Source organism: Ahaetulla prasina, chromosome 5, assembly GCF_028640845.1.
Source record: "Ahaetulla prasina isolate Xishuangbanna chromosome 5, ASM2864084v1, whole genome shotgun sequence".
Taxonomy (NCBI): domain Eukaryota; kingdom Metazoa; phylum Chordata; class Lepidosauria; order Squamata; family Colubridae; genus Ahaetulla; species Ahaetulla prasina.
Window position 1 is genome coordinate 55,881,773 of NC_080543.1, and position 20,503 is coordinate 55,902,275.

General features: G+C 38.4%; 1 protein-coding gene across 1 annotated transcript in view; it reads right to left on the bottom strand.

The window, feature by feature from the left end:
- Nucleotides 1–20,503, bottom strand: part of SYNJ1 (synaptojanin 1) — a 73,532-nt gene that overhangs the window by 40,757 nt on the left and 12,272 nt on the right. Inside the window, exons 9-17 of the mRNA XM_058186215.1 lie at nt 20,143–20,239; nt 19,487–19,656; nt 19,168–19,249; nt 17,300–17,452; nt 13,594–13,759; nt 12,761–12,784; nt 11,418–11,609; nt 11,235–11,319; nt 1,897–2,089 (exon numbers count right to left, since the gene is read on the bottom strand). Coding sequence (XP_058042198.1) covers nt 1,897–2,089; nt 11,235–11,319; nt 11,418–11,609; nt 12,761–12,784; nt 13,594–13,759; nt 17,300–17,452; nt 19,168–19,249; nt 19,487–19,656; nt 20,143–20,239 — 1,162 coding nt within the window. The remainder of the gene's footprint in view (nt 1–1,896; nt 2,090–11,234; nt 11,320–11,417; nt 11,610–12,760; nt 12,785–13,593; nt 13,760–17,299; nt 17,453–19,167; nt 19,250–19,486; nt 19,657–20,142; nt 20,240–20,503) is intronic.

Genomic DNA, 20,503 nt, shown 5'->3' on the forward strand with positions numbered 1-20,503 from the left:
AAACAAAACATACAAATCTTTGTTGAACAAGATATCAGTTGGGTACATACTTTAACATATTCAAATTTCACCCTCTCATTGTATCATTTATCCAATATTTCCTCTTCAAATTTATAATAGCACTTTTCTTTTAAAACCTTTGTTCCATCCCTTTATCCTGGAAAATGTTTAGTCAAATCAAATTACCATATTTTTGTCCCTTTGTTGCCCCACCTTCTTCCATTAAACAGAATACAACTCAATTATCTCTAATATTTATCGAAGACCTATAGCCAAAAAATAAAATAAAAACAAGGTCAAATTCTCTTTTGGCTTAAATTTCACCTTAATTAAAAGGTCACCCATCACTTATTTATTTCAAAATCCCATTTCACATAGAAAAAAGATAAGAAAAGCCATTAAAAAAGTTAAAAACAAAAATCTCTCCTATCTTAATTCTCACCTTAATTGAAAGGTCACCCATCCCTTATTTATTTCAAAAGTCCCAATCCAAATAGTAAAAAGAACCTCACACAAAAATAAAATAAAAGTCTCTCCTGCTTTCACTCTCACCCTAATTAAAAGGTCTCCCATCACTTATATTTCCCAAAATCCCTTTCCAAATAAAAAAAACCTAAGCAAATTACACAAGAAAAAAACAGAACACACACATTTCTCGCTTAATGCTCATGTTGAAATAATTATATTGGGGGTTTTATCTCCCAATAAAAAACAATATAGAAAGGAACAAATATACAAAAAAGAAAAAGAAAAAAAATCTCCCTATCACAGAAATAAAAACAAATAAAGTTCTCTCCTATTTTCAGCCTATCCTTAAATAAGAAGGAACATACAGTATCTTATTTCTCTGGAATCCATTGGATGTTACTACGTTTGTGAGAGTTTGTAGTTCGGTTTTTAGGTGTTGTTCGTCAGCTAAGCGTTTTGTTCTAGAGATGAGTGTCTTGGCTACGGAGTTGATCTGTGCTGGATGGTGGTGTGAGAGTGCATGCAGATAGCGGTTTGTGTGTGTTTTCTTCTGGTAGATGGTGTGTCCTAGGGAGCCATTGGGTTTCCTGTAGACTAAGACATCTAGGAAGGGAAGTTGGTTGCTAACTTCTGTTTCCATGGTGAACTGTATTTTGGTTATTGAGATGTGTGAGGAAGTTGTCTTTCCCGTGTGGCCAGATTATGAAGGTGTCTTCTACGTATCTGAGCCAAAGTTTGAGTTTGTGATCCGATTTTTCCAGTTTCAATAAATGTGCTCAAAGAACTGTATTTTCATGACTTATTAAATTCCTTGTTTGCCCCATATGCTCAAAAAATATATTTTCTTAACTTATCAGATTCCTTATGTCATATATTTTTAATGTATAATTTTTAAAGGTCAACCATCTAAGTGCTTTATTATTTCTTTTAAATATTCTGAAATCACAAAGATAGTTCCCTCTTAAGTATCATCTTCTACCTTTAAGTACCAAACTTTAATCTAAATAGAAAGGAACTGACAGTATCCCATTTCTCACATATTATTCATATTCAAATATTCTAATTAAAAGCTTTAACTTATTAAATTCCTTGTTTGCCCCCATCCGCCTCTTGTGCTCAAAAAGTATATTTTCTTAACCTATCAGATTCCTTATATCATATATTTTAATGTGTAATTCTTAAAGGTCAACTATCTAAGTGCTTTATTATTTCTTATTTCTTTGGAATGCCCTGAAATCACGAGACCTTCCCCTTGTATTTCTTCTTCTACCTTTAGGTGTCAGTCTTTAATAGTTACATAATATTATTTTCTATGTTATTCTTAAACATTATCAATCTTAAAGGTCAGCCATCTGAATAAAAAAATCTTCCTTTGAAGATGCTCCTTTTCAGATAATATCTGAGTTAGGGGATTTAATTTCATCTTACCATTGGGAAGCTGAGTTTGCGACATATTTCCACAAAATCTTCATTTCTCTCTTTGACTTGTGACTGCCCTGCAGCAAAGTGACTGCATACAAAGCAAAGACTGGACGTATGAAACAACATTCGAATAGCTACTGCACCCTTATTACCAGTAGCTCCTCCCATACCAGTCTTTACAGTGTCTACTGCGACGTCCCTAGAGTGAAAATTAAAACAAATTCAATTAGTCAAAAGATGTAATTTGCATTTTTTGTTCAAGTTTTCAAAGAATTTAAGTCTTATCACTTGCAAATAATTGTAAATGTTTTAGGTGATCAGATTCTATCATCACTGAGTATGTTCAATGGTCCTGCACAATGATATTCATACAATAGTGTAATATTTTACCAAGAATATTTATCCTTATATCACTTTCAACCTGAATTTTTGGGTTCATGCTGGTTGGGAATATTTTGAAACCAAAATACGAAATAACGTTTTGAATAGAAAATATTATAAGAAATAATGTTTTCCAATTTCGAAGTGAGCTTTCCCCCGCCTTGGAATAGCATGTGTATTTGCTACAATATACCATGGACTGCACCTTAGAACAATTATAACTGTAGTGAACTTGGTAATAGAGTAAAATACTGTTTTCCTTTTAAAAAAAGAGAGCTTATTTTGCTATTATAACATAAAAAACATTTTAAGAATTAATTCAGTTATAGTATTTAAACCAAAATAGGGTATGTTAGAGAGCTTTCTGTTCAATTATGAAGGTTTTGAGTCTTAAATTGTCAGAAGCCCCCCTGCCTGGACTTTTGTATGCCACACATGCACACACACACACACACACACACACACACACACGTGTGTGTGTGTGTGCCAAGCTCCCACCCAATCAGTTCAAACCCCCACTAGCAGTTAAAAAGGAAGAAACAGCTGCAGTCACACATTGCTCCCAGAAGCACGAAGCTGAAGCCTGAAGATGACGAATGAGACTTCGTCGAAATGTCGCCAAGATACTTCCAATTTTACGCGGGAGAAAACCCGAATAACCAAAGACCTACATACAAACACCTGCGAAAACCTCAGAAAACAAATATATATATGTCTTTGGTTATTCGGGTTTTCTCCCATGTAAAATTGGAAGTGTCTTGGCGACGTTTCGACGAAGTCTCATTCATCATCTTCAGGCTTCAGCTTCGTGCTTCTGGGAGCAACGTGTGATTGCAGCTGTTTCTTCCTTTTTAACTGCTAGTTTGAACTGATTGGGTGGGAGCTTGGCTGTGCTCTGATTGGATGGGATTTTTTTTGTGCTCTGATTGGCTGGGGGTGTGTCCTCTTTGGGTGGGGGCTTGGTTGTGCTCACATTAGTCTGAGTTGCAGGGGGATTTGAGCTGGTGAGCTGCATTGCTGTTGTTTGGCTTCGTGTTCGTGGTCATGCTACATCTTCATAGTGGGTGTCTGTCTGTTGTATGTATGGATTGGAGGGGTTTGAAATGGCTAATGTTGCAGCTGCGGTCTGGCTTCTGGTCCTTGGTCGTGCTTCATGATTAGTGTGGGTTTGGGTCTGTTTTCTGGGTGGATGTGTGGTGGTGACATCCTGTGTGGACCTCGTAAGTGTGGGTCTGGTGTCATTCATCGTGTTAGGGACTCGTTTGTCAATACGGGCGGGTTTCCAAATGGTTGGTAGGCCGGAGGTATCATCTCGTTTGATCATGCTGTGGGGGCGTTTTTCTATCTCGATGGCTTCTCTGATTATTCTGTTGTTAAAGTGTTCAGTTTTGGCGATAGTTCTGGTCTTTTAAAGTCAATATCGTGTCCTGTGGCTTTAAGTGTTGGACCAGGGAAGAAGTTGGTTCCTCTTTTTGACTGAGTTCTTGTGTTCTGCTATGCGTGCATTTATTCTCCTATTAGTTTGTCCAATGTATGTGGTGGGGCAGGCGGTGCATGGCATTACATATACATCTTGATTTTCTAACTCAATTTTGTCTTTGGGGTTTCTTAGGATGGTGGATATTTTTCGGTTTGTGCAGAATGCTGTCTTGATGTTATGTTTGTGGAGGATCTTGCTGATTCTATCTGTGGTGCCTTTATATATGGGAGGAGGCGATGTCATTGTTTTGTTCTGTGTCTTGGTTTTGGGTTGAGTGTCTCTTTGGATTAGGTTTGTAATTGTGTTTCTTTGGAATCCGTTTGAGATTAGTACGTTTGTAAGTGTGTGTAATTCAGTTTCTAGGTGGTCTTTGTCAGCTAGGTGTTTGGTTCTAGAGATGAGTGTCTTGGCTACGGAGTTGATCTGTGCTGGATGGTGGTGTGAGAGTGCATGCAGATAGCGGTTTGTGTGTGTTTTCTTCTGGTAGATGGTGTGTCCTAGGGAGCCATTGGGTTTCTGTAGACTAAGACATCTAGGAAGGAAGTTGGTTGTTAACTTCTGTTTCCATGGTGAACTGTATTTTGGGGTGAAGGCTGTTGAGATGTGTGAGGAAGTTGTCAAGTTTTTCTTCTTTTCTTACTGCAATCTTGTGTTCTGCTATGCGTGCATTTATTCTCCTATTAGTTTGTCCAATGTATGTTGCTGGGCAGATTTTGCAAGGTATTTCATAGACTCCTTGGTTTTCTAGCTGGATCTTGTCTTTGGGGTTTCTTAAGATGTTGGCTATTTTTTGGTCTGTGCAGAAGGCTGTCATGATGTTGTGTTTGTGAAGAATATTGCTGATTTTATCTGTAGTGCCTTTGATGTATGGGAGGAGGCGATGTCATTGTTTTGTTCTGTGTCTTGGTTTTGGGTTGAGTGTCTCTTTGGATTAGGTTTGTAATTGTGTTTCTTTGGAATCCGTTTGAGATTAGTACGTTTGTAAGTGTGTGTAATTCAGTTTCAGGTGGTCTTTGTCAGCTAGGTGTTTGGTTCTAGAGATGAGAGTCTTGGCTACGGAGTTGATCTGTGCCGGTGGTGATGTGATTGTGCATTTAAATAGCGGTTGGTGTGTGTTTTTCTGGTAGATTGTGTGTCCTAGGGAGCGTTGGTTTTGTAGATTAGGACATCTAGAAAGGGAGTTGGTTGTTCACTTCTATTTCCATGGTAAATTGTATTTTGGGGTGAAGGCTGTTGAGATGTGTGAGGAAGTTATCCAGTTCTTTCTTTCCCGTGTGGCCAGATTATGAAGGTGTCTTCTATGTATCTGAGCCAGAGTTTGGGTTTGTGATCCGATTTTTCTAGTGCTTGGGTTTCAAAGTGTTCCATGTAGAGGTTGGCAATGACAGGTGAGAGGGGTGATCCCATGGGTGCTCCTTCTATTTGTTTGTATTTTTGTCCGTTATAGATGAAGTATGTGTTGGATAGGCAGTGGTTGGTCAGATCTAGGATGTGCTTGGGGGGGTTATATTTGTTTTGGATAGCTGTCAAGGCTTCTTTGATTGGCACTTGGGTGTAGACATCAAAGCTCACGAGTAGGTCACTGGGCTGTAAGTTTTGTTTCTTTATGATCTCTATGAACTGGAATGAGTTTTTTACGTGTGAAGCGATGGATTTTGCATAGGGCTGTAGTTGTTTGGCGAGAAATTTGGCTAGGTTTTGTAGAGGTGAGCCTATGGAGCTGACTATGGGTGTGAGTGGGGTTCCTTCTTTGTGTATCTTGGGGAGGCCATAGAGCTTAGGGCATCTGGATGATTTCTCTCTGGGAATGATTCTTTGTTGGATTTCTTTGCTGATGGGGGAGGCTTTTATTTTGGATCTAGTGGTTTTTTTCCTAGGTAGGTGGTGGGGTCTGTTTTTAGGGGCTTGTATGCAGGGTCTTGGAAAAGGTTGGTTAATTTGGTTTGGTAGTCAGATGTGTTCATAACCACCGTGGCGTTGCCCTTGTCTGCTGGTAGGATTATTATGCTGGTGTCTTTTTTCAGGTTAAGTAGTGCTGTCTGTTCCTCTTTGGGTAAGTTGCTTTTGGGTGGCTTGCTGCTGCAGAGGATGTTGGTGATTTCGAGTCTGATTTTGTTAGCGTCATCGGGGTTGATTTTGGTCAGGCCAAACAACAGCAATGCAGCTCACCAGCTCAAATCCCCCTGCAACTCAGACTAATCTGAGCACAACCAAGCCTCCACCCAAACAGGTCCCACCCCCAGTCAATCAGAGCACAAAAAAACCCCCATCCAATCAGAGCACAGCCAAGCTCCCACCCAATCAGTTCAAACCCCCACTAGCAGTTAAAAAGGAAGAAACAGCTGCAGTCACACATTGCTCCCTGAAGCACGAAGCTGAAGCCTGAAGATGACGAATGAGACTTCGTCGAAACGTCGCCAAGACACTTCCAATTTTACGCGGGAGAAAACCCGAATAACCAAAGACCTACATACAAACACCCGCGAAAACCTCAGAAAACACACACACACACACACACATATATACAGTGCATTTTATAGCAGGAATATATACATATACATATACATACACACACACACACACACATATATATACACACACACACATACATATATACATATATATACATACATATATACATACATACATACATACATACATATATATATATATATTTTCTGAGGTTTTTGCGGGTGTTTGTATGTAGGTCTGTGGTTATTTGTGTTTTCTCCTGCGTAAAATTGGAAGTGTCTTGGCAATGTTTCAACAAAGTCTCATTCGTCATCTTCAGACTGGTATTTACAGCTTCGTGCTTCTGGGAGCAATGTGTGATCGCAGCTGTTTCTTCCTTTTAACTGCTAGTGGGGAATTGAACTGATTGGTTGGGAGCTTGGCTGTGTTCTGATTAGGTGGAGGTGTGTTCTGATTGGTTGGGGGTTTGGCTGTGCTCTGATTGGATGGTGGGGTTGGCTGTACTCCGATTGGATGGGGGGGTGTTCTGTTTGGGGGGGGCTTGGTTGTGCTCAGGTTAGTCTGAGTTGCAGGGGGATTTGAGTTGGTGAGCTGCATTGCTATTGTATAGCTTGCATTTGTGGTCGTGCTACATCTGGGTGTCAATCTGCTGCATGTATGGATTGGAGGGGTTTGAAATGGCTAATGATGCAGCTGCGTTCTGGCTTCTGGTCCGTGGTCATGCTTCATCATCGGTGTGGGTTTGAGTCTGCTTTCCGCGTGGATGTGTGATGGTGACATGGTGTGTGGCACTCGTGAGTGTGGGTCTTGCGTCATTCTTCATGTTAGGGACTCGTTTGTCGATAAGGGCGGGTTTCCAAATGGCTGGTAGGCGGGAGGTATCATCTCATTTATTCATGCTGATGTTTGTGTGGGGAGTAGTATTTTGGGGCCTGGTCTGGTTCTGAGTTTGAGGTCTTGTCATGTGTGGATGTTTGTGTGGGAAGTAGCATTTTGGGCTCTGGTCTGGTTCCAAGTTCAAGGTCCTGTCTTGTGTTGGTGTCAATTTTTGTAGCTGGGATTCGTTTCTTGACTACTGCTAGTTTCCAGATGTTTGGTAAGCGGGAGGTATCGTCACGTTTATTCATGTTATGGGGTTTTTTCTCTATTTCTATGGCTTCCATAATTATTCTCTTGTTTTGTTTAATCTCAGTTTTGGAGATTAATTTGGTTCCTTCAAAATCAATGTCATGTCCTGTTGCTTTAAGGTGTTGGAAAAGAGATGAAGTTTTTTCTTCTTTTCTTACTGCAATCTTGTGTTCTGCTATGCGTGCATTTATTCTCCTATTAGTTTGTCCAATGTATATTGCTGGGCAAATTTTGCAAGGTATTTCATAGACTCCTTGGTTTTCTAGTTGGATCTTGTCTTTGGGGTTTCTTAAGATGTTGGCTATTTTTTGGTCTGTGCAGAAGGCTGTCTTGATGTTGTGTTTGTGGAGAATTTTGCTGATTTTATCTGTAGTGCCTTTGATGTATGGGAGGAGGGCGATGTCATTGTTTTGTTCTGTGTCTTGGTTTTTGGATTGAGTGTCTCTTTGGATTAGGTTTGTAATTGTGTTTCTTTGGAATCCGTTTGAGATTAGTACGTTTGTAAGTATGTGTAATTCAGTTTCTAGATGGTTTTTGTCAGCTAGGTGTTTGGTTCTAGAGATGAGAGTCTTGGCTACGGAGTTGATCTGTGCCGGGTGGTGATGTGATTGTGCATTTAAATAGCGGTTGGTGTGTGTTTTTTTCTGGTAAATTGTGTGTCCTAGGGAGATGTTTGGTTTTTTGTAGATTAGGACATCTAGAAAGGGGAGTTGGTTGTTCACTTCTATTTCCATGGTAAGCATTAAGCTTTAAAAATAACAAAGAAGCATTCAAAAGCATTCAAAAACCTTCTCAATTAAGGCTTTATCAATTTTTCAAGCGATATTTCTACATAAATAATAGCTCAGAGAATTGAATTCTGAAGCATGTTTTAAAGTCAAATTTAGCCATATTTAAAATTTCCATTTTAGTCTTAATGATGAGCGATAGGATATTTTCACCACTTCAGTTCATATGATTCTACCATTTTGTTTAGATAAGCATGACAAAAGCACCATAAAATTCAAAAGTATGTATTTAAAATCTGAAGTTCAGCACCAAAAAATTCTCTAGCTTATCTTTCAAAGTGTTAATTGCAAAATATTTCCCAAGGCAACCAAGTCTCATGACATTATTGCTAAGAACCAATCATCATTCTTTAAACTGAGAACTGTCAATTCCATTTTTCTTAAAACAGTAAAGCCAAAGTTTATATTCTATCCACTCTACTTCCCTTTTACTAGTGACAATGTTATTTTATGTTTAAGAATAAAAATAAGATTCGCGTTCGATGTATACAGGCGATCGCGTGCCCCGATCCCCCTGACTTCTCCCGTTCCCCGGATGGTCAAGATCCTCAGAGCCTGGGCCTTCGTCTGATGTTATGCAACGCACGGTCCGTGGCCAATAAGGCCCCCCTAATACATGACCTGATTCAGGGGGGTGCCACGGATATTATAGGCGTTACGGAGACCTGGTTGGGCACTGAAGGGGGTGTCCCCCTGGTTGAGATGTGCCCACCGGGTTTCCGTGCATTCCATCAGCCGAGGGCCCAGGGTAGGGGTGGCGGTTGTTATTAAAGAGTCTAGAGCCGAAGGAGGCCACTGTACCTCAGATTGCCGGGTGTGAATCCCTCTTTGTGAGGTGGGGTCATAGATGTCAGATGGGCTTGCTGGTCGCGTACCTGGCTCCTTGCTGCGTGACAGCCGCCCTGCCCGAGCTTCTGGAGGTGCTTGCCGGGGTGGCAGTGGAGACCCCCAGACTTTTAGTCATGGGGGACTTTAACTTGCCATCTGCTGGCTCGTCATCGACAGTAGCTCGGGAGTTCATGGCCTCCATGACAGCCCTGGACCTGACTCAAGTAGTTGATGGCCCTACTCACATCGGGGGAGGCACACTGGACCTGATTTTCATCTCTGGTCAGTGGTTGAAGGATCTGGACTTGAGAGATATAGTCACAGAACCTTTGTCATGGTCAGATCACTCCCTCCTTCGCCTGGACTTTCTGACCGCTACCCAACACCGCAGGGAGACGGAACCACTACGTTGGTACCGTCCCAGGCGCCTGATGGACCCAGAGAGGTTTCGGACGGAGCTTGGGCCATTCCCTGAGGATCTGGCTCACGGCACGGCAGAGGAACTAGCCGCAGCCTGGGAACGGGCTGCGGCTGGGGCTTTAGACCGTGTCGTGCCTCTGCGGCCTCTGACCCGGCGCAGATCCCAACCGGCTCCTTGGTTCTCCGAGGAGCTGAGGGGGATGAAACGCCGGAGAAGACGCCTAGAGAGTTCTTGGAGGTCCAGCCGTTCAGAGGCTGATCGGACACTAGTTAGATCCTATACTAGGACCTACCTAGTGGCACTGAGGGAAGCGAGGCGTTGCTCCGCCCCCCCCCCCATTGCGTCGGCAGATAACCGCCCAGCTGCCCTGTTTCGGGTGACCCGCTCCCTCCTTCACCAGGGGGAGCGGGATGACCCGTTGCAGGGACGTGCTGAGGAGTTTAACGGTTATCTATACGATAAAATCGTTCAGAGACGGTCTGGACCAGAATTGTGGCGATTCGGACGGGACGGCTGAGGGCGGTCTTGGTGATATTGTCTGGGATGAATTTGACCCTGTGGCTCCCGAGGACATGGACAGGTTGCTGGGTAGATTGAATGCCACCACGTGTTTACTGGACCCGTGCCCCTCCTGGCTGGTGCTGGCCACTCAGGAGGTGACACGAGGCTGGCTCCAGGCTATTACGAGCGCTTCCTTGTTGGAGGGAGTCTTTCCGGCCGCCTTGAAAGAGGCGGTGGTGAGGCCCTCCTCAAGAAGCCTTCCTGACCCGCTGTTTTAGGTAATTATCGTCCGGTCTCCAACCCGCCCGGGCGAAGGTTGTAGAGAGTATGGTGGCATATCAGTTTCCCCTGCACCTGGAGGAAACTGTCTATCTAGACCCGTTCCAGTCCGGCTTCCGGCCCGGTTACAGCACTGAGACGGCTTTGGTCGCGTTGGTGGATGATCTCTGGAGGGCCAGGGATAGGGGTTGTTCCTCTGCCCTGGTCCTATTAGACCTCTCAGCGGCTTTCGATACCATCGACCATGGTATCCTGCTGCGCCGGTTGGAGGGATTGGGAGTGGGAGGCACCGTTTATCGGTGGTTCTCCTCCTATCTCTCCGACCGGTCGCAGACGGTGTTGGCGGGGGGGCAGAGGCCGCCCCCGCGGCGCCTCACTTGTGGGGTGCCGCAGGGGTCGATTCTCTCGCCCCTTCTGTTCAACATCTATATGAAGCCGCTGGGTGAGATCATCAGTGGCTTCGGTGTGAGGTACCAGCTGTACGCTGATGACACCCAGCTGTACTGTTACACACCGCGCCACCCCAATGAAGCTACCGAAGTGCTGCCCCGGTGCTGGGAAGCCGTACGGGTCTGGATGGGGAGAAACAGGCTCAAGCCCAATCCCTCCAAGACGGAGTGGCTGTGGATGCCGGCATCCCGGTACAGTCAGCTGAGTCCACGGCTGACTGTTGGGAGCGAGTCATTGGCCCCGATGGAGAGGGTGCGCAACTTGGGCGTTCTCCTGGATGAACGGCTGTCTTTGAGGACCACCTGACGGCCGTCTCCAGGAGAGCTTTCCACCAGGTTCGCCTGGTGCGCCAGTTGCGCCTTTCTAGACCGGGATGCTTTGTGCACAGTCACTCACGCCCTTGTGACGCCTCGCCTGGATTACTGCAACTGTCCAGACTTTTTATAAGAAAGAATATTGCAGAATATTGACATCAAGGATTCAAAATAGACAAGCTGTGTATCAAGGACAAGTATAAGCATTTGATTTTATGTTCTGAATTACTCAAAATAGTTATTTTGTTTTTGAAAGTTTGGCAGTCTGTTTAATTCAATATTTATAAAGCAGTGGCACCTACCTTGCACTCACAATGTTTCCTGCATTTAGCTCTACCATTTCTTCAAACCCTATAGCGAAGATATCAATAGGCTTGCTCTTTCGATCTGAAATTTAAGAGTAAAAATTATGACAACTGCTTTAAAGAATAAACATTCAAAGTGAATAAAAATCAGAATAAACCCAGTAATACAGCAAGGATTACCTTGGAATTCACTGATGCAAGCTATCTTTGGTGCATCCAAAAGCCAGTCAGTCAGAGTCTGGTTTCTAAAGGCAATGCTTCGAAATTGCTTTCCACCATTGACATTCCATGTTCCAACACAAATTCGAATTTTTTTGGGCTTTGAATATTTATAAAAGTTCTCACACATGCTCTTCAGTATTTTTGCTGATGCTACAAAACATTGTTTACACAGAAATATTTTATTTTGTACCGTATATACTCGAATATAAGCCGATCCGAGTATAAGCCGAGGTCCCCAATTTTACCCCAAAAACGGGGGTAAACTGGGGACTCGAGTATAAGCCGAGGGTGGGAAATGAGGCACCTACCGGTTGAAACCCCTCCTCCTCAGCTGAGAAGGCTGGCGGCTCCCCGCCCGCCCTCTCACTGCACCGCAGGGCTTCAGTCCGTAAAATGTGAAAAAGAAACCTCGAGTATAAGCCGATCCGAGTATAAGCCGAGGGCTTAAAAAAAAAACTTGAGTATAAGCCGATCCGAGTATAAGTTTAGGACGTTTTTCAGCACAAAAAATGTGCTGAAAAACTCGGCTTATACTCGAGTATATACGGTAAGTAAATTTTTAAATCTCCAAGTCAGCAAGCCAAAAGCATTAAGCTTTAAAAATAAAACAACAAAGAAGCATTCAAAAGCATTCAAAAACCTTCTCAATTAAGGCTTTATCAATTTTTCAAGCGATATTTCTACATAAATAACAGCTCAGAGAATTGAATTCTGAAGCATGTTTTAAAGTCAAATTTAGCCATATTTAAAATTTCCATTTTAGTCTTAATGATGAGCGATAGGATGCTTTCACCACTTCAGTTCATATGATTCTACCATTTTGTTTAGATAAGCATGACAAAAGCACCATAAAATTCAAAAGTATGTATTTAAAATCTGAAGTTCAGCACCAAAAAATTCTCTAGCTTATCTTTCAAAGTGTTAATTGCAAAATATTTCCCAAGGCAACCAAGTCTCAGGACATTATTGCTAAGAACCAATCATCATTCGTTAAACTGAGAACTGTCAATTCCATTTTTCTTATAACAGTAAAGCCAAAGTTTATACTCTATCCACTCTACTTCCCTTTTACTAGTGACAATGTTATTTTATGTTTAAGAATAAAAATAAGATGGCCTTAAAACCGAATATAGCTGAAACTAACAGACTAGCAATAGATCCTGGAATAATAGATCAAACTGTTTACAGTATAAGAGTGCATAAAATACTCTGCATGCATTTCAAGGAAACAAAAATATCTGAAAATAATTTAACATTGATTATCTTTCCATATATTGATAATTATGGGTGCTATACTCTACCTGATTGCAAAGTTTGCTCTGAAACTACGGATGCAATGAGAAAGGAAAGAAAATAAATTAAATGAACAATTAGATGTTACCAAGTTATATTGGAAGATTTCCAGGATACCTTACACTGAACGTTAAAAATTTAGAAAAAATAACTATTTAAATTTCCTAATCTTCTGCAGAATATTGCATATATCTGTTTATATAATATTATGTAACCTGAAAATAACTGCAAATTTAATTAACTAAACTTTGAAATTATTATTCAGACTTCCAGAACCAGAATCTAGACATTTATACTTTAAAGTACAAGTATAAATACCAGTAGTTATGTACAGAGAGTTGCAAACAGTAGTTAGATTGCGGAAGATATGGGATTTTTTCTTATATTAATAGTCTATTCATCATATATACATTTGATATATAATAAACATGAGATTCCTTTATTTTCTGAGGTTCTCAAAAATAATCTAACCAAAGCATAGCCAAATATTTAAGGAAAGGGGACTGTTGCTATAGAATAAATGTTTTGAATTTTTCTTAGAGCACACAGAATACAAGAGCTCAAAAATTATGAACAGTAGCATGAATGTGTGTACTGAAACAATACAGTGCATGGATTATAAAGCAATTCTCATACTTCTACAAAATGTTTGAAAGAAGAATGTATTTTGGTTTTGTCTTTTGCAAAACGCTCTTGCAAAAATGAGTTTTTTCTTTAGATTTTGGTACCGCCCAGCTTTAAATTGACTCTAGGCAGCTAATCTTTCACATGCAGAAGTGAAATCTTGGATGCAACCACTTTTATTAGCAGCCATACATATTAGGAATCTAGAAACACATACCACGTAAACTGCCGGTGGTCAAGAGAGCCCGTGCTTTGTCTGCTAAATCACTATTTAGGGTATTGCCCAACAACAAAACATCAATAGCTTCCTGCTTTGAGCTATCAAAAAAATTATTTTGAATTGTTCTAGTCACGGAACGTGCACCATCCTTCAGCTTTCCAGCCTGGTAGGGAGGAAAATGTATAAATGTTTTATAAGCTATTTATACAAGTTTGGCAAACACGCATAATGTGGTTCTAAATCAATTTACAGTCTTCTATTAAATAAATTAGTTTTCATGGAGTATTAAACTCAATTACTACAAATTTGCAAATCAATACGTCTTATGCTGGGATAGGAATCAAAGACAAACATAAAATCCTTAGACATACAAACCAAAAAATTATTTAAAGGGTGTGACAAAAAATTACATAGAGTGGTCATGCACATCTTGCATTTATGAAAAGTAAAATACCTTTATATTACAAAGCTATTTATTTAGCATATGCTGTAGAAATTATTCTTAAGCATTTCAGTTGCAGTTGGTTGTTTTGACTTTTTCTTAGTAGAATTCTGCTTGCATTGGAGAAGAGACAATGGTATTCCTAAACCTTTTCCACATCATGGTGATGTTACAGCTTTATGTATTTCATCTCTTTTTTTACATCTACCTCACTTGTGTGAATTTGCTCCTCTCACTCCTGAGAGAATGCTGCCTATTCTCTCAAACTGTCTTTCATTCTTGCCCTTTTGCTGAGCTGAATAAAGATGGTTTATTTCAGGTTGCCTAAAGCTAAAGTGTGATACATGCTATATATTGTTAGAAGTAATGTTGTTTGAAGATATGGGCTCTCTGCAGAAGATATAAATGTTCTATCAGAACTGACACCTTTACTTCCACAATGGCACTGTTGTTACAAAGTAACAAAGGAAATTAGAAGTAGTAGGAGACTGAGTGTTACATTGTATAAAAGAAAATCCGTCTGCCATATGTAATACTGTGGTTTTCTTGGGAGATGAGGTGGATAAAGTCCCATAGTTAAAGGAAGTCCTGGAGTGATTCCGCATCCCATATAAAAATATTGTTTTTGAACAGTAGCTGAATAGCATCTAGGTAAATAATATGTTTCAGTTTGAGCTCTTAAATTATCACTGAACTACGGTTGAAAGTGACAGTTGTGAGTTTTGAACTATCATGGATAGCTAAATTTACAGGACAGAGAATTGGTTTTTTAAAAAACGAAAATCTGTAGGACTGCTTTGGTTATGGTCCTGACAGTAGTGCTTTGTTGAACTGAGCACAGTGACGTAAAATGATATGAAAATGAGAATTTACATGGAAAAGAGTGGAGAACTAAACTGTTTACTGTAAAATCCAAAAAAAGGAAGCCACCATGGGCTACTTCCTCCTTAGAGCTAACACACAATTGCAATAAATAAAGAATACTCTGTGAGGCCATGTACAATTCATATTCTTACAAGTACCACAGAACATGGACATTGTAAACTGCATCAGATAAATGTAGATAGTTTATTCATGGATGTGTCTTAATTCTGTCCTTAAAATGTGATGGCATGGTTTCATATGTGTTGATAATCGGATCTCAATGAGACACAAGCACAAACGCTAACACATTACCTTTAGACACAAGCACAAACATTAACACAATTACCTGAAGAAACATTCTGACAATTATTGTGTGAAAAGTTATTATTAGGAACTCAAAGAAATTTAATTGTGTTTGAGGAAATATGCATAGTGTCATTAGTAGTTAATTTATAACGTGTTAAATTATTAAGAAAGTAAAGATCAGTGTTCCACATGCTATATATTTTTGAAATTGCAATATAAGATAGAACAACATGTGGGGAAAAGGGAATGGCTTATTTAATGGATATCTCAGCACCATCTCATATACAGATGTTTTTGAAAGATTGGGTAAATTTTAGAAGAATATCCCATAGCACTCCTACTCCTATTTTGACCAAAGAAAAAGGCGGGCACAGAACAATGGAAAACAAATAGCAAAATCACAAAAGTTACTGACAATGCACTACTGATACATTCAAATGTTTACAACTCAAAAACAAATATGTATTCACAGCACATTTATAATGCATAGGCATCTATCTACATGTCTCTATATATGTGTGTGTTTAAATCATAATTTAAAATTTAGAAAGAAGGGGGATGGAAGAAAAATCCTTTCTTTAACAATTGATTTGCTCAACAGGCAGCATAACGTGCTGCAGTTTTTAAATTTCATTTTTCATTGTTCCTAGCTATCACAGCGAATGGAAAAAGACTGCAACAATTGTGATCCAACAAAAATATATTTATTTTAGAAATGGAAGGCATGAGGTTGCCTACTCTGTAAACAGGATAAAAGAACATCTTCCAATTCCCAACATTTATATTTCAAAATATTCTATACTTCACAACTGAACACTTCCTGAAATGGATGAAAAAATACCTTCTAGATATTTTAGAATGTTTCAGGGTCACTGTAGTGTGAATTACAAAAGTATAGTCATTGTAATATTCCAACCTAGTTTATTACTGAGAGGAATCTCAGTTGTGAGTTATTTCCCACACATAGTTCTGCCAATATCAAATATCCTACAGAGCATTGTATTGCTTCATTTATCTCAACTTTTTTTTCCAAATAAATTTTAAATTGCTTTATTTTTATGTTTTTTAATATGGCGTAATACCATTTGTAACCAACCCTTGAGGCGGGGGCAAAAATTGTTGGAAGCAAAAGTTTCTTAAAAATATTTATATAGCATTAATTCTATAATAACTTTTGAGGTTTGAAATAACTATATTTAAGAATCCAACACTGGCCTTTAAACAAAAAAAATGTATCCTAAAGGGAAAACTACCCTTTAAAAAAGTAAACATGAGTTCATATCAAATCTTACCATTTTGCTTCCTTAAGTTTGGTGTATGTAAGTATTTTTAAACACAACACAGAACATTTGATAATATTCAAGAATTAAAACTCACCAATTACATATCAGGCAATAGAAATGAACCGAAAGAAAAGGAAAAGAAAGATTAGTCAAGATGTTAAAGACTACAGTTGAAAAAAAATGAAAGAATATTTCAAGTTTTAACTTGAAAAAGTTAATCTTCATGGTATTATTACAGAAATGCATGCAATGAAAATGTAACAGAATATGTTATTTTTCTCAATTTAATGACTATGTAAGACTCTGAAAAGTCATAGACAAAATACATAGAAAATCATAAGTAAAAATATATCTACTAATTTAGTTTTCATATAGAACATACAGGCAATTCAGGCAAAGACACGCTATATGAAACTTAGCTTGACTATTCTAATTATATAGTACCACTTACAGCTCGCTGACAGCTACTTAATAAAACATATATCTAATATGTTTTATTAGATATATGTTAGTCATGCACATTGCTTAGTCATGCACATTGCCGAGCTAAATCTATAAGATTATTTGCAAAATGTAGTAAAAAAACATGGGAAAACAAGATAAATATTAGTTTTTATAACAGTCATTGTATGATTTTTAAATGATAAAGAACTACAGAAAAATGACTAAAAGAGGTTGAAATTGTCAGATATCCTAACTCAAGGATAAATGCAACACTTCACTGGGATTACAATATATAGTAGTCCAAAATACAGGAAAAATCCATAGAGTTAAGATATCAATAGTGAATTTACTATTAAAATATTACCTTAGCTTTTCCTTCAAGAGCTCCAGTTCCAGCATATATTTTACTGACCGAGTCACCATTAACAGACCACATTGACCGAAAAACTTCCTGGAATCGAGTAACCAGCTGAGGTTTTTCAGCTAAGCCTAAAACTTCTAATTGTTTTGTTAGCATCTATAATGAAGTAATGAAAAAGTTAATTTAAACAATGTCAACCGATCTAATTTTTTAAAAAAGCTTTTGGGCATTTAATCAGTTATTTAATCAATTTCTAAAATTTATAGAATATATTCTAAAGATAGATTATATAATTGTTATTATAATTACAATTAGCAACGACAGGAAGATCTACAGAGTAAGATGAGCAAAAACTGTCCTACAAAAAATTGTTCTTCTTTCCCACCTTATTTTTTAGACAGAACGAACACGGGTCAGTTTAGTGTAGTGGTCAAGGCTCCAAATTTATAGGTGGAAGCTCATTGGAGGAAGATTCAAGGAGGAATTTCCTGACAATAAAAATGATTAATCCATGGAACAATTGGCCCCCTGGAGTTGTGGGTGCTCCATCGCTGGATATCTTCAAGAAAAGATTGGACAACCATTTGTCTGGGATGGTATAATTGGGCAGGGCACTGGACTAGAAGAGCTCCAAGGTCCCTTCCAGCCCTATGATTCTATGACTAGAAACCAGGAAACAGAGTTCTAGTCTTGCCTTACGCATGAAGCCAGATTGATGATTTTGGGACAGTCTCTCACTCTTAGCCCTAGGAAGCAGGCTTTATGCCTCCTATTTTCCTCAGAACAAGAAACCTGTGAGGTGAATTGGGCTGAGAGATGATGACTGGCTCAATGTCACCCAGTTGTTTTTCGTGACTAAGGAAGACCCTGAAATCACAATATCCTATTAGGCCAGCACCTTAACCACTACATGAGATCAGCTCTATACATCTACTGCCATGTTCATTGTTGTCATGCAGTCTTAGCAGGGTCCATCTGCAAATAGAAATCCGGGTACAGTATAATTAAAAAAACTGCTAAGACTGCATGACAACGATGAACATGCCAGTAGATGTGTTTGATAGTATGCATATGGATGCAAAGGAGGCAAATAAATAAAATATGTTCTGTAATATCTAGTTGTCCACTGAAAACCTACTCCTATCTTTTACTACTCAAGCTTAGCAGAACTATCCGTGTGTCCACCCATGATATAGCAAACAATAAGTTCATACTCCAAAAATTTTAAAGTTTTAATTAACATTTTAATATTGCTATATATGCATTGGCAAGATCTTCTCTACTGAAACTTTCACAGGATGCTTTTTTAAAAGCGTGTTCAAAATAATATTTTTCATGGACATAGTTCTTTCTCTAATCACAATTCCTTCACTCTTCAAGATACTTTCTTAATAGATGGCTGTTAAAAGAAGAGGTTAACAAAAAAAAATAAGCTTGTGAAAAATGCATTCAGGGAGATTTTAATATTATACATTATTTATTGATATTTTCAGCCTCTGACTGTAAGCATTTGGTTCCTAAATGTCAGTATTAGGAAGGTTTGTAGCAGGAACTTTTTTTAGATAACTTTTGCTCCAATAAAGTAATTGTATAAATTTGTATAAATCTATTAACTCTCTGAAATGGAAACTTAACTCTACCAGGAAAATAAAGGACTGGAAATCTCTATTGTTATGATCTGCTCAACAATAAGACTAATTTATTAGACTTATATGTCATGATTTATTCTCTTACAAAAATGAAAAACAGAATGGAAAAAATAATTCATCCTTTTATAAGTTTATTTAATTTTTAAGATACATCATTCAATGAATATTAATTTCAATGGTTTTCTCCCAAACTATAATTGTGGAATACAGTTAGATTCTTACCTCTAAGCCAATAAATGCCTGCACACTATTTGTTCTATCTAGACAATCCAAGCAGTTTGTTCTTATAGTACCACTCTGTGATCTGCACCAAATACAAGAATAATATTAAATAATCTTCATATAAACCACAAAATTCTTTCACAAAATGTTAGTCTGGACATCAAAGGTAAAGTGTTACTTCACACACATTTGTGCAAAACTGACTTTCACCATTTATACCTTTAGTGGAAGAAGACAAGCAAGGGATAAACTGTGTTATTAGAGCAAAGGCAAGATATAATTTTCTATTTGCAAATCAACAGAAGTGAAATAACCAAACCTTTTAACTTCTTTGCCATCAAAATAAAAAAATCCACATTCAAAGAATTTCTGGATCTGTGGCTTAAGAACACCATGCAGCTTTTCTGCTTTTCCACCTTTCACCATTTGATGATAGTCAAAATTTACCATTTTGATGTCATTAGCATGTTCAGATGCCTTCAGGTGGCTCTGTTGAGATGGCAGAAGAAAAGACAGATAAGTCAGTATCTGAAACAAGTAAACAAATGACAAATGAAATCTGGTTTGACTTCAATAGCTGTAAAGATACGATGCTGCCAACAACTGTTATTTTAAATGTTTGCTTTATTACTAATAGTTATAAATGAACATTTTAATACATTCTAGATACCATGCTTCTATTAAAATTAATGTAAGATACTTTCTGAAAATCAAGATGTTTTAGTGGGATTACTGACATATTACTACTGATACTCCATCTGTCATTTATTAAGAACTGAATTTCTTCTATTGCCATGATCTTAAAAATAATTTTGGGTTATTAACATGTTTTAATAAATTAATACTGGACTAATTTTAATTGGTTTATACTTTCAAGATTCACTTAAAGTAATTTTTTAAAATACAAGACAGTCTTACTGATGTCAGAATTTTTCCCTAGAATGGCAAATTTAGTAACGGTTATAATATTCTTACCTGAAAAGCTTTGCTAAGCATATGTTCCCCTTCTTTTGAACCAAGAAGATTCACAATTATCTGCTTACCATATAGATTTTTAAGAGTATGAAAATGCCTGCAAAGTGAAAAAGGTCTGTTATCTCTCAGAATGATAAAAGTCTAGCAACTTTAAACATTTGAGTGGAAGATGCTCTTATTCTTTAGCTATTACCAAACAGACAGATGAAGCTTTTTCCATTTCTAACTCTTACCCTGTGCATGAAATTATATGGAAACTATTCAAAAGAATTTTAATCTTTAAGGCAAACGCAAGTTAAGCTTATAACAAAGTTTACTTTTGACATGGATTCATTATTCAGAAAACAAAATATGACTGCTT